This window comes from Euprymna scolopes, chromosome 28, assembly GCF_053919585.1.
Source record: "Euprymna scolopes isolate OS-2025 chromosome 28, ASM5391958v1, whole genome shotgun sequence".
In the NCBI taxonomy this organism is placed as follows: domain Eukaryota; kingdom Metazoa; phylum Mollusca; class Cephalopoda; order Sepiida; family Sepiolidae; genus Euprymna; species Euprymna scolopes.
In genome coordinates this window covers 13,833,316-13,845,621 of record NC_136509.1, presented here as the reverse complement: position 1 = coordinate 13,845,621, position 12,306 = coordinate 13,833,316, and the positions used below count along the sequence as shown (strand labels likewise).

Sequence of the window (12,306 nt, the reverse complement as noted above, 5' to 3'; positions counted from 1 at the left end):
TAACGATTTCTATATTGTTGTTCAGGTGACAATTACATACTCATTAACACTTATCCTCAATCCTTGATAAGTGATGACTCTTGTAAAAAAAAAAAAAAGAATGAGATCCCAAAAGGTTGAATGTAAGTGGCCTACTGACTATGTATCTTTTTTTATTATTATTTCAATTCACTCCAAATAAGATATAATGCCAAATAGGGAGCAGATTAATAGGGTCATCCTAAGTGGGGAGTTGTGCAGCGAGCTGTTTGTTCATAGTACATTTAAAGATATGCATGTTATTACAGTTCTTGCATCTGAAGCTCTCTAAAGTGAAGCGGCCGAACTATAGAATTGAAAGAGCCAAGTTCATTAATTAGATATTGTTTTTACTTATTAGCTAACGTAACAATGGTTGCATGAAATTTATCATTCACTTCATCATTGTCATTATCATTGGCTTCACATTTTTTTTGTGTCATGGGTGTCACCATTTATCAAGGCCCAGAGGCCATTCAAGGATAAGGGTAAATGAGTGTATAGTAGTCAATGGGATAATATAGTAATCGCTAGAAGTGTAAATTTTGTAAATTGGATTACTTAAGAGAAATGGCTCATCAAGAACTTGTTTACATTGGACTTGAAGACGATCATATTGTAATCAGCTGGAAAACAGGCAAACGGAAGACTGTTCCACAGGTGTGCAGTTCTAAGAAAGAAGCTTTGTTCTTGGAATTTATGTTTAGGTTTAGGCAAAGATAACACAATAGCATATGTTGGGCGGCTTTCAGAAATTGACTTTCAAACTAACTGATCTCTGGCCAAGTCTTTAATCATCCCTCTTTCTGTTAAAGCTTTCTCTTTCCTGTTTATCATTTCCTTCCAGGTTTTCCTTGGTTTTCCTCTACCAAATGACCCTACTACCACAATTGTACTACATCCACTAACACAAATTAATCTTCATCATTTTCTCTCAACTGACCCTGCTACCTCAACTGTACTATATTTAATGGAAAATGAAGACGACTAATCAATATTTCATGTCATTAAATTTTTTACAACATATGTATATAAAACATTTTGTATTACATTGCAAGGTGCACAGTAAGCCTACACAAAAGGGTAGTAGTAGTAGTAGTAGTAATAATAATAATAATAATTATTATTATTATTATTATTATTATAGCTAAATTGGTGTCACTACTACCATTCTTTTTCGTCTAGTCTGTTTTACATGCTGACATGTGGTGGACAGCTTTTAGAAATTGATTTTCAAACTAACCTATCTCTGTCCATAACTTTAATCATCACATTTTCAGTCAAATCTTTCTCTTTTGTATTTATCACTTCCTCCCATGTTCTCCTCTGCCAACTGACCCTGCTACCACAACTGTTCTACATCTATTAACACAAGCAATTTCGTCCATTCTTTCATCATCATAGATCGTTTGAACATCTCTAATGTGGTGGATAATTTCTTAAATTTCACTTACTATACGTGTATGGGGCTAGGACATATATATCCTAATCCCGTTACAAAAGAATAATGAAACGAATGGAATTGAAGGAAACAAAAACTCAATTGATGGATAAAATAAACGTCGTTTATTTAATGTTGAAAGAATTAATGTTTTAGATATAACGTGTTCATGTCCGCGTGGGTGTAACCATCGTTCGTTGCGGGACTGGTGTTGTAGAAAGAAAAGGAAATGTGTGTTCATCTCAAGTTCGGGTCACTATCGTTTGTTCGCGCATGGGAAGAGAAGTGAGTAATGTAATAGAACGAGAAATGGCAGTCCATCGTGTAGACAAAGAAAAGGATAGAGGGTTGACGTCAGTTACGCGAAGGTGTTCTCAGGGACCAGTAGTAGATAGAGAGAGAAAGAGTGAGAATGTGTACGTACGGTCTGTTAGCTTTTTGTCCCACATAGCAGTAAATGACGTGAGGTACACGGTCGGTCTACGGACCGACCAGCTCGAAAGCTGGTCCTAAAAGGAAGAAGCCGCTTGTTGCTCTTTCTTTTATAGGTGTTTCCGCTGGTCTTTTGCGCATGTGTGGATTTCCTTTGAAAGGAAGTGACGTTGTCTTTCTGTGTGCGTACGTGTGCGCGTACATATGTGTACATTAGCGTGTGTGTATATACACATGAATGTGAGTGTATGTACGCGAACGTGAATATATATATGTGTGTGAATGTGGGCGCGTATGATTGTGTGCGCGTATGTATGTGACAAGTAATATAGCTTGAAATGTGAACACGTGTTTTTGTGTGAGACTTGAAAAGGCTCGCGCATACGCAACCTATATCTTTAGTCTTTATTTGTCTCTTTTTCTCTCAAATACATTCTTATTTCTACTTCACATGATCTTTGGCCTTTGCCTGCCAGCTGACCCTGCTACCTCAACTATCCTACATCTACTAAGTGGGTCAGATTGCTGAAACAATCTTTTACTTGGTGATACAAGCACCGAAATTGAAATTTGTCAGGTTTGCTTCTGCAGGCAACTTGAAAACTGGCAGCCATCTTGAATTTTCTGATGGCTAACGTTCTTTTCTTAAAATGTATGTTCTGAGCGTCATTTGTGCCAATTTTTTTTACATAGACATCATCACTTATCAAGGCACAGAGGCCATTCGAGGATAAGGGTTAAAGCGTGTACAGTAGTCAATTGGACAATATAGTAATCATTAGTAATAGAAATTCGGTAAATTTGTTAACTTAAGTGGAATGGCTCATCAAGAACTTGTTTACGTTGGACTTGAAGACAACCATAGTGTAGTCAGCTGGAAAACAGGCAAACAGAAGACAATTCCACGGGCGTGCAGTTCTAAGAAAGAAGCTTTGTTTATGGAATCTATGTTTAGATTTAGGCGCAGATAAAAAATGGGGGAATTATCGCAAGGGTTTTCAGCTAGACGAGTGTTTCTTTTGGTGCTTTCATCACTAAGTGAAAGATTTTTATGGAATATTGAGATAACCTGCCCCACTATAACCCAGGAAGTCTTATCCATTCTTTCAATATGCAACAATGAAATCTCCTGTTCTACACATTTTTTTTTATAGTTCCAGACAATGCAGGAAACTGCTTGATATAAAGATCTAAAAAAAGCAAAAAAAAACAAACATTTCAAGGTCAAAATCTAGCCAATGCTAAGTATTACATGATTAGATTCCAACCCAGAAAACAGCAATTCTTCTCTCTTTGTCAGAAACATCGTTCATAGAATGTGAGGACTAGGAACAAAATAAAGGAAGCGAGAGTCATAAAGTTGCTGAAATTAAAACCAAGGTCCACTTTTTTTCTAATCTCTTTATACTGTCCAGATTCAGTCTTCCTCTGAGGCTATCAAATCTAAGCTTGTTTTTATGACTCACTTTCTAGTTGAACTTCCCATTAAGCAACTGATTTAAACCCAGATCCAACCATTCTCTGCAATCCTCAAAGTGTTTGTGGTCCTGGATATGACCTTAAACTACATCCAGTGGTGAGGCCCCAGCTTGCAGGCTTTGAGGAGTGTTGAGCCACCCTTTAATTACCATTGCTCCCAGGTCCACTCTGACCTATGGGTTAAATAGAAACCGACTTGAAAACAACAAATATATTCTATTAAAACATTTTTCTTCAAAATCTTTGTATTCGGCATTAAATAACCTGAAAAGGGTTGATATGCCGTAAAACAAAGACAACCAAACCATCAAGGTGCTTGTCTCATCATGTCATTCTCAGATCATTTCTCTCCATGAATGCATATTCTTTGCCCTCACTCTCCAAGATTTTTCTTTTCGTCGGCAGTAGTAATACTCTGCTACATAATACTGGCAGAATTTCCATTAACTTACTCAATAAAAAGAGCAGAAAGTTTATTTTTGGTAGTCGAGTAACTCTCACTTCTCTTATTTTATCCTTTAGTCCTCACATTCTATGAGCGATTTTTCTGACAAAGAGGGAAGAATTGCTGTTTTCTGGGTCAGAATCTATTCCATCTAACACTTACTGTTGGCAAGTTTTCGACCTTGAAATAGAAGTTAATTTTTAGCTCCTTACATCAAGTGGCTTCATGTCTTGTTTGGAGCGATTTCTATATAAAGAAAAATGCATTTCTAATTCATGCAATCCCACTAACACCAGCTCTTCCCCTGACAAAGAGGAAAAGGAAACTGAACACTTACTTTTAAAATCCAGTCTAAGTTGTCGTACGTCTGCGAAATCGATTCCTTTACTTTTCGCAATGGTCCCCGCTTCATGTTTTGGTCCTTGCTCTTCGGTAGCAGTGCGAAGCATTTCATCATCGATTACAGATGGCTCAACTGAATCATACAGGCGGCTCATTTTTTGTTACTGATAATATAATCTGTAAGTAAATTGGAAATATCACAACAAAAATTGCTTGAAACATTGCTGGCAAATTAATATGTGAGTATTTAGAGAGAGAGAGAGAGAGAGAGATTTTGCCAGCTGCCTGCATGGAAAGACGCAAGACCGTATGCTCACCTCATGTCTTTGGCCAGGGGTGTGAGACAAGGTAGAAAGAAATATTCAATGAGTCGCATACAAGCCTTCTTCATCTCACATACACATTTTTACACACCAACGAATGAGGTGAACAGAAATCAAATCCTACTCAAAGCTGTACACACACTAACAAGAACAAGCTAAATGCACACACATACACAATGCCACGCTGCCAAATACTCACATACATATATTGCTTAAATAAACATATTATTCACATTATAACTTGTGACTACTTATTCAATTTTTTTATATTTTTAACAAAACACAATATTGCATAAATGAAAATTTAATAATTAAAAACAACTTTTAACCCTTCTACAGAATTGGGACGAGATTTCATAGTCGATGAATGGAGCTTTCAGATAAAAAACAATGGTTTCAACTGATTTTTTTTTTTAAATTCTAATAAGTTGCAATGGTAGCTTCCAAATTATACAGTCAGAATTACCTGAATATTACTAAATTATCAAAATAAACAACTTTAATCGTGTTAGATGATGAAAAACTGCTGCCATCTTATTTGAATCAAAATGGAAAATTACCTCCCTTTTGAACTGTGTTTTACGATCGTTATCATCCAATTCTATTTTTTATTTTCTTTAATAAAGCTCAATTCCACCTGTGCAACATAACAGCGTCAACAACCAAATTTTACGCTGTCATATCATCCCTGCCTGAAGAGGTGGTAGCTAAAATACCAATAAATATTTTAGAAGGCAGGAAATATGAGGAACTAAAATGCTCCTTGATTGAGTCCCACGAAAGGACCAAACCGAAATTGATCGACAAACTAATGTCAACTAACACTATAACTGGCCGTCCTTCCGCATATCTTCAAGAGATGCTGTCTATTGCAAAAAGGATAGGTACTGGCGAAGAGATTGTTCTTCATAAATTTTTGCAAGCCTTACCCGCAACAATATCCCCTGTCATTGCCTCACAGAAAAAGCTAAACGCATCTCAACTAGGAAAACTAGCGGATGAACTAATGCCCTTGTTGAATAATATAAATGCAACAGAGTTTATCGCTCAGCATACTGACAAAAACAAGAGCAACGTTCGGATACCGATAAGTGTCAAACCATTTTTCCCTGAACAAAAAACAAAGATATGCAGAGCACATATTTACTTCGCGGAGCAAGCCAGAACCTGCAAACCCTGGTGCAAATGGCGAGGGAAGCGAAACATAAAAATACTACCAAGCTCACGCCCACCCACACCAACACCAAGTGACTCAGAAAACTAGTAGCGTGAGCCATGTCCGTCCCCTTGAGTTTGCCACTACTACAAGTCGAAGCAAGGCTAGGTACAAAAACATTAAAATTTATTGTAGATACGGGCGCAAGTATCTCGATAATACCAGCAGCCATGATAAACAGTGTCACATTACACCCAACACCAGTATCACATCACTGACCACTGCCAACGGTGAGAAAATAGAATGCCATGACCAAGCTAACCTTGAAATTGGGATACCAAGTTTGAGAAGGTTATTTTCCTGGACATTTGTTATCGCAAACGTCACCAATCCCCGCCTTGGACTTGATTTCTTAAATAAATTTGGCCTTACAATAGACTGCAAAAATAGAACAATTTACGACCCAGTTACCAACACCAAAAAAAAAGTTACTATTAAATGCTGCAGCACCAGTAAATGTGGTCATAAATGAAATAGAACTGCCTGTATTCATAAGAAAAAGCCTGGATAAACACCTAGAAATTATCTCTCCGCACACCAACAAAAACAGTGAGTACTGTGGTGTTTATCACAGAATTGACACAGGCAGCCACTCCCCCAATCTTCGCTAAATCCAGACAACTATTTGCTGAAAGGCTGACGGCGACGAAAGAGGAATTTAAACATTTAATAAACAAAGGTGTAATAACTCCTTCAGACAGTGAGTGGTCAAGCCCACTACATCTGGTACCCAAACAAAGTGGAGGTTACCGCTGCTGTAGAGACTACTGCGCCTTAAACAGCATCACTAAAAGTGACAGATTCCCCATCCCCAATATAAACTCCTTTACGGCTAAACTCGCTGATAAACAGCGATTTTCAAAAACTGACTTGATTTCGCATATCATCAGATTAAGATGCACCCGATGATGTTCCAAAAACTGCCATAATCTCGCCGATGGGACTCTATCAATACAAATACATGTCGTTTGGACTAAAAAACTCCGCGGCTATGTTTCAAAGATATATGGACAAAATTTTCCGAGATATCGACTTTGTTTTCATTTATATAGATAACATATTGATCTTCAGTGACAACGAACAATCCCACAAACAAGATATCGACACAGTTTTTAAAATCTTAGAAAACAACAGCCTAAAAATATCACTTTCCAAATCCATCTTCAATGTGACATCTTTTGACTTCCTAGGATTTAGAATCAACTCAAAAGGAATCACACCAACTGCAAATAAAGTTAAAGAAATAGAATCTTTTCCGTGCCCTAAAGATGCAAAAAGCCTACGCAGATTTCTTGGTATGGTAGGATTTTATAGAAAATTAATACCAAGATTTGTGAAATTAGTCTTACCCTTATCTGAGAGAATGAGACTAACGCCGAAAGGTTTAATCACCTTAAATACCTCGGAAAAAGAAGCCTTCTCTACTATGACAAAAATACTGGGTAACCTAACAGAATTACCCCACCCTCAACCAACTTGTACACAGTATCAACTGGTCATGGACAGCAGCAAATATGCAGTAGGTGCTGCCTTACATCAAGTCATCGATGGAACCCCAGTACCAATAGGGTTTTTCTAAAAAAACTCACAGCAACACAAACGAGATATTCCACTTTCGACCGTGAACTTTTAGCAGCATATTTGCCTGTATTACACTTTTGCTACATAATAGAAAGTCGTGAAGTATTGCTTCTGACAAACCATAAACCAATATGCGGTGCATTTTAGTCTAAAACCTGCAAAATCAGATAGGCAACAAAGACAACTAGCCATTATCACAGAATTAATCTCAGATATTGCCCATGTGAAGGGTGACCAAAATATAGTTGCAGATTGTTTATCTCGCCCAACATTTGCTGTACAAATAGATATGTACGACCTCCCAGCACTTTCAGATGCACAGAAAACAGACACCGAAATGCAGTCCTATCCAGACTTAAAGAAATTTGCATTATCTGGAAAAAATCAATTTGTGTTATGTGATACATCAACGTCATAACCTAGACCTTTTGTATCATGCACACTACGAAAATCTATCTTCGACAGCTTACATTCAGTATCACATCCTGGGATAAAATCATCTATCAAAATGATTAAGGCTAGATTTTACTGGCCACATATGGATAAAACAATCAAAGAATTATGTGCATCATGCACATCTTGTCAACAAGCAAAAATATACAGACATATCAAATCACCAATTCAAACGTTGGAAATACCATCATCAAGATTCCATGCCGTACACATTGATATAATTGGACCATTATCCCCAGCAAAATGTGCCAACAATCCTTATACAAATCCATGTCGGTATGTTTTAACATGTATAGATCGAACCAGTCGATGGATGCACAATCCATAGCAGATATCACAACACAAACTGCATCAGAAGCTTTTAACACGTGGATTACTCGCTTTGGTGTCCCACTACATGTCATAACTGACAGAGGCATACAATTTGAAAGTGAACTATTCCTTGAATTGTTAAAAATTATTGGATTCTATAGGCTATGAACAACATCTTATCATCCACAATGCAACAAACTTATAGAAAGAGCCCACAGAACTATTAAAGCAGCTATAATAGCCCGAAAAGAATCTTGGATTTCAACTCTACTAATAGTCCTCTTGGGAATTCGAAGTATGCCCAACTGCTCCAATTTTTCCCCATTTTATGCGGTCACAGGTACACAAATGTTATTACCACAACTAATGATTGGTGCAGAAAATACAGAAACAATTACACAAAATTTTACAATAGAACTACACAAAACTATGGAAAAATTTGATCTGACAAATTTTTCAAACAGAGAAAAATCAACAAAGAAAGCATACGTACCAAATCAACTTCAAACCTGTGATAAAGTTTGGATTAGGATAGACCGCGTTTGGAAACCATTAGAAGCACCTTATTCAGGTCCTTACATTGTACTCGAATGAACACCGAAATATTTCCTAATAGAAATGAACCCAAACACGTATACACAAGTTTCAATAGACCGTTTGAAACGTTACATTGAAAACAAGCAAAAATGTACGCAAAATACAACTACCAACAAAAATAAAAAACCCAACAGTTTACTCCCTGAAAAAGTGCAAGAACATAAGATAAAAACAAGAACTTCAAGGAGGAGAGTTACATGGAAAAAAAGACAGTGAATACATTTATTATTAAAAAAATAAATAAATAAAAAAATAATAAAAATAAAAATATACATATATATGAGCATTCTGTCTACTGGCAGGGTATCTCTCTGTACTGACCAAAGATTTAGGTCACAAAACCAAAACCACTACTACCATCCTCTTCAGCCCTATATTAAACCTTCCTCTTCCCTACAATGTAAAAGACAATTCTCACTCCTTAACCCTTCCTTGCACCTAGTCACCCTGCTTACTGACTCCTCCCCTACCAGCCTGCTGCTACCATTCAAGTGGAGCCTTTTCAACGAGAACGAGAACGAGGCAGAGTTCACTGAGTCGATGTCCAGTACACACGTGTTTTGACGACTGTTATACTCATGTCATCTTACCATGTTCGCAGTATTAACAGAAAATAAAATAATCCTTCAAATTAGTATTTGTGTTGTGCCTTATTCAAACGAGATAACAGCAAATATTACAACTCCAAGAAATACAATAGAAATTTAAACATTTCTTATTAAATGTTGTGACGTTCGTCCATCATGATCTAATGATTATAACATCCTAATCTGCACATGCGAGCTTAAGTGACCGACTTTTATTTCAACTTTGAAGTGCTCAACATTAAGAACCCAGTTCTTAAAGGGACTGACATAATTATTACTATAATAATTTTTTAAAATACCTACAGACACTAGTGTTTCATCCTTTTGAGAATCATCAGTGCAGGGAGTTATGATTACAGCAGGTCAGGAGATTCGAACTGGGTCACAAAGCCATCTCTGCAGAAGAGTAGACTTTGATGGCGTGGCTACATAAATAGATGGCCTTTTAGTAAAGATCAAAGTGTAGTATCTTTTGACTTTGTTTAGTTCTGGAGTGACAAGGATGACCAACGACCCCCAAAATCCCCCCCTTTTGAGTTGGCCATGTGCCTAAGTTTTTTGTTCACCGTTAATTTTACTGTATTTTTTAACATGAATAAAAGATTTAATATCTCAAAGTGTAGTATCTGTCCTGGCAGATGCTGCAAGCAAAGACTAGCTATGACTAGCAAAGACCATATGTGGGGGTAACCCCACATATCTGAACTTGGTCAATGTAGGGATCACCCTACAGACCACAGTTATCATCCAGCTCCCATTTCCCACCTCTCGGGAGCTGGTCCCCCCTTTCCCTCCCCCCTCCCTCCATCTCCACATTAAAAAACGGCCTTGTGCCTAATTTGCTCAGTGGGGAAGCAAATAAATCCAATCTGTTCTTCAGATGCTGCACTTCCATTTCTTGTTTTCTTTCGATGAAGGAGCAGTCCTTCACGACTGAGACAATTTTTTTTATTTTTGTACCTTTTCTCCACGTTAAAAACGGCCCTGGTGTCTAACTCTGTCCCGTGGGGAGGTATTGTAAATAAGTACATAAATATATGAAAGTCAGTAGATGTAAAACAGTTGATATAGCAGGCTCAGTTCACAGAGAAGGCTAAGAAAAAAAGTAGGAGGAAGTGATAAAGACGAACTTGAAAGAAGGAAAGATAAGGACCTGACCAGAGATAGGTTAACTTGGAAGTCAATTACTTAAAATCGTTCAACCACGGCCACCGTGAATTACGATTTAAAGAAAGAAAATCATAATTACCTTCTTGAATCGTGAACAACTCAATTACTAATTTTTCTGTGCTTAAGCTTTAGAAAAATTAAATATTTATGCAAGCATCGCAATATTCACTTTCCTCAGACGAAACTATGTTTTTCTACAATTATTTACGTTTTTACACTATTATTCTTTACTATAACTGTCATTCAGAAAAGCGTCTTGCTGTTACCATGACGACGCCCACTTCCGCCTTGTAAAAATATTTCCAGAGAAAAAAAAAATCACTTTATGCGCCTCCACATTCTTGTAAGGTTGTAAATAATCAATTTAATCCCCAAAATATTTTTTAAACTAAAAATTTCTTTAAAACGGAAAATGCAAGTGAATATAAGTAAATAGATGCGAAGAAAATACGTATTACTTTAAAAAAAAAAAAAAAAAAAAAAAAAAAAAAAGGCATTGCCATTCGCAATATTCAGTGACGTCATTTTATGGAAGTCAAAAATCAAAATGGCAGCGCTTTTTGGACACGGAAACCCTTTGAGTACTCCTGTCGGACAGTTAATAGGTAACTATTGCGATGATAATTATTTTTTAAAACATAAAATCTTGACTCAAGGCTGTTTTTTCTCACTATTTCAGAATTATTTCAATTTTAAACTGAAAACGAGTCGAACGTAAATAACTTGAACAGTAAGAAATGCATGGCCAAAAAGTGGGGGATGGAATGCAATCTATAGCTAAGTTGTAAAATGGTCCCCCAATTTATGACCACATGACATTCCTTACGTTTCTTATACTGTTTAACGTGACACTCGTAACGAGTCCTCTTTGCTTACGTTTTCTGTTTTGATATTAAAACTTTAATAATATTAAATAAAAAGCTTTAATATATCATAAGTATGTTGCTCTGCTTTTTAATTTAAGTCGGATTGTTTGTTATTTTATTGTCTTTGGCTTTAAGTGGACGTACTTTTTCATTTTTTTGATAATTCAATTAGCAAGTGCGTGTTGTGTTAATTTCAATACTATGAAAATAAAAAAAATTTAAAAAAAATGGTTAAAAAAATCAGCTTATATATCGAATATATCTATATCTGGGGTTTTTGTTATATGTATATATATATATAAATCAAAGTTTATTTATTATACGATTACATAAGAATTATTTTCCATAAAGATTTATTTTTGTAAGTAATATTGTTTAGCACGGTTTAGTGTTGTAATGTATCAACACACCTGATGGGTTGTGTTCGTTTTCGGCGTAATGAAATTGCAAATTAAGATGTAAAAAAAAAAAAAAAAAAAAAAAAAAAAAAAAAAAAAAAAAGTATTCATAAGGATTTAATGTAGATTTTTTTTTGGGGGGGGTACTTGTGCAGTTTGCGGACCGTACTAAAATAATAACATTATTACTTAAAAAGCCGGTCTTAATATGAGGGGGGGGGCTTTGTTAATTATTTTGGGTCAGTTTGCGCTGGTTGTCCAACCGAAGACAAAACCTACCTTTAGAAAATCCCATCTAAAAAAAAAAAAAAAAAATTAGCACTCTTCGGAGCCGAAACACATCGTGGCCTTAGGAAAAGTCACGAACTAATTCGACCCAAGGCAACGGATCCGGATCGTATTCGTACACACACAAAAGAGGATACTATATCCTTTCAGATCCAGTTTATAACTTGATAAATATTTAAACTCTGGAGCAGTTTCACGGTAAATTCAAATTTTTTTTTAAAAATAAGAGTTAGGTCCTACTTTGTCAACTAAGCTCCAGTCCCTGTCCCATCGCCGCACTAGTGTTGCATTTCTGTGCCTGTTTTACAAGTATTTTAATGGGATTTGCTCTGATCAACTCATTGCACTTGTACATATC

General features: G+C 36.3%; 2 protein-coding genes across 15 annotated transcripts in view; one reads left to right on the top strand and one right to left on the bottom strand.

Moving 5' to 3' along the window:
• Positions 1 to 10,663, bottom strand: part of LOC145249478 (dynein regulatory complex subunit 3-like) — a 112,383-nt gene extending 101,720 nt beyond the window's left edge. Inside the window, exons 1-2 of the mRNA XM_080111071.1 lie at positions 10,476 to 10,663; positions 4,153 to 4,334 (exon numbers count right to left, since the gene is read on the bottom strand). Coding sequence (XP_079967197.1) covers positions 4,153 to 4,312 — 160 coding nt within the window. The 5' untranslated portion in view covers positions 4,313 to 4,334; positions 10,476 to 10,663. The remainder of the gene's footprint in view (positions 1 to 4,152; positions 4,335 to 10,475) is intronic.
• An 11-nt stretch (positions 10,664 to 10,674) lies between these two features.
• The window catches only part of LOC145249475 (target of Myb1 membrane trafficking protein-like), a 202,341-nt gene continuing 200,709 nt past the window's right edge, over positions 10,675 to 12,306 (top strand). For all 14 annotated transcript variants that reach the window (XR_013863536.1, XR_013863535.1, XM_080111068.1 and 11 more), the window contains exon 1: positions 10,675 to 11,001. Coding sequence is in view for 12 of the 14 variants with exons in the window: in XM_080111068.1 (XP_079967194.1) it covers positions 10,944 to 11,001 (58 nt within the window). In the remaining 2 variants the exon portion in view is untranslated. The remainder of the gene's footprint in view (positions 11,002 to 12,306) is intronic.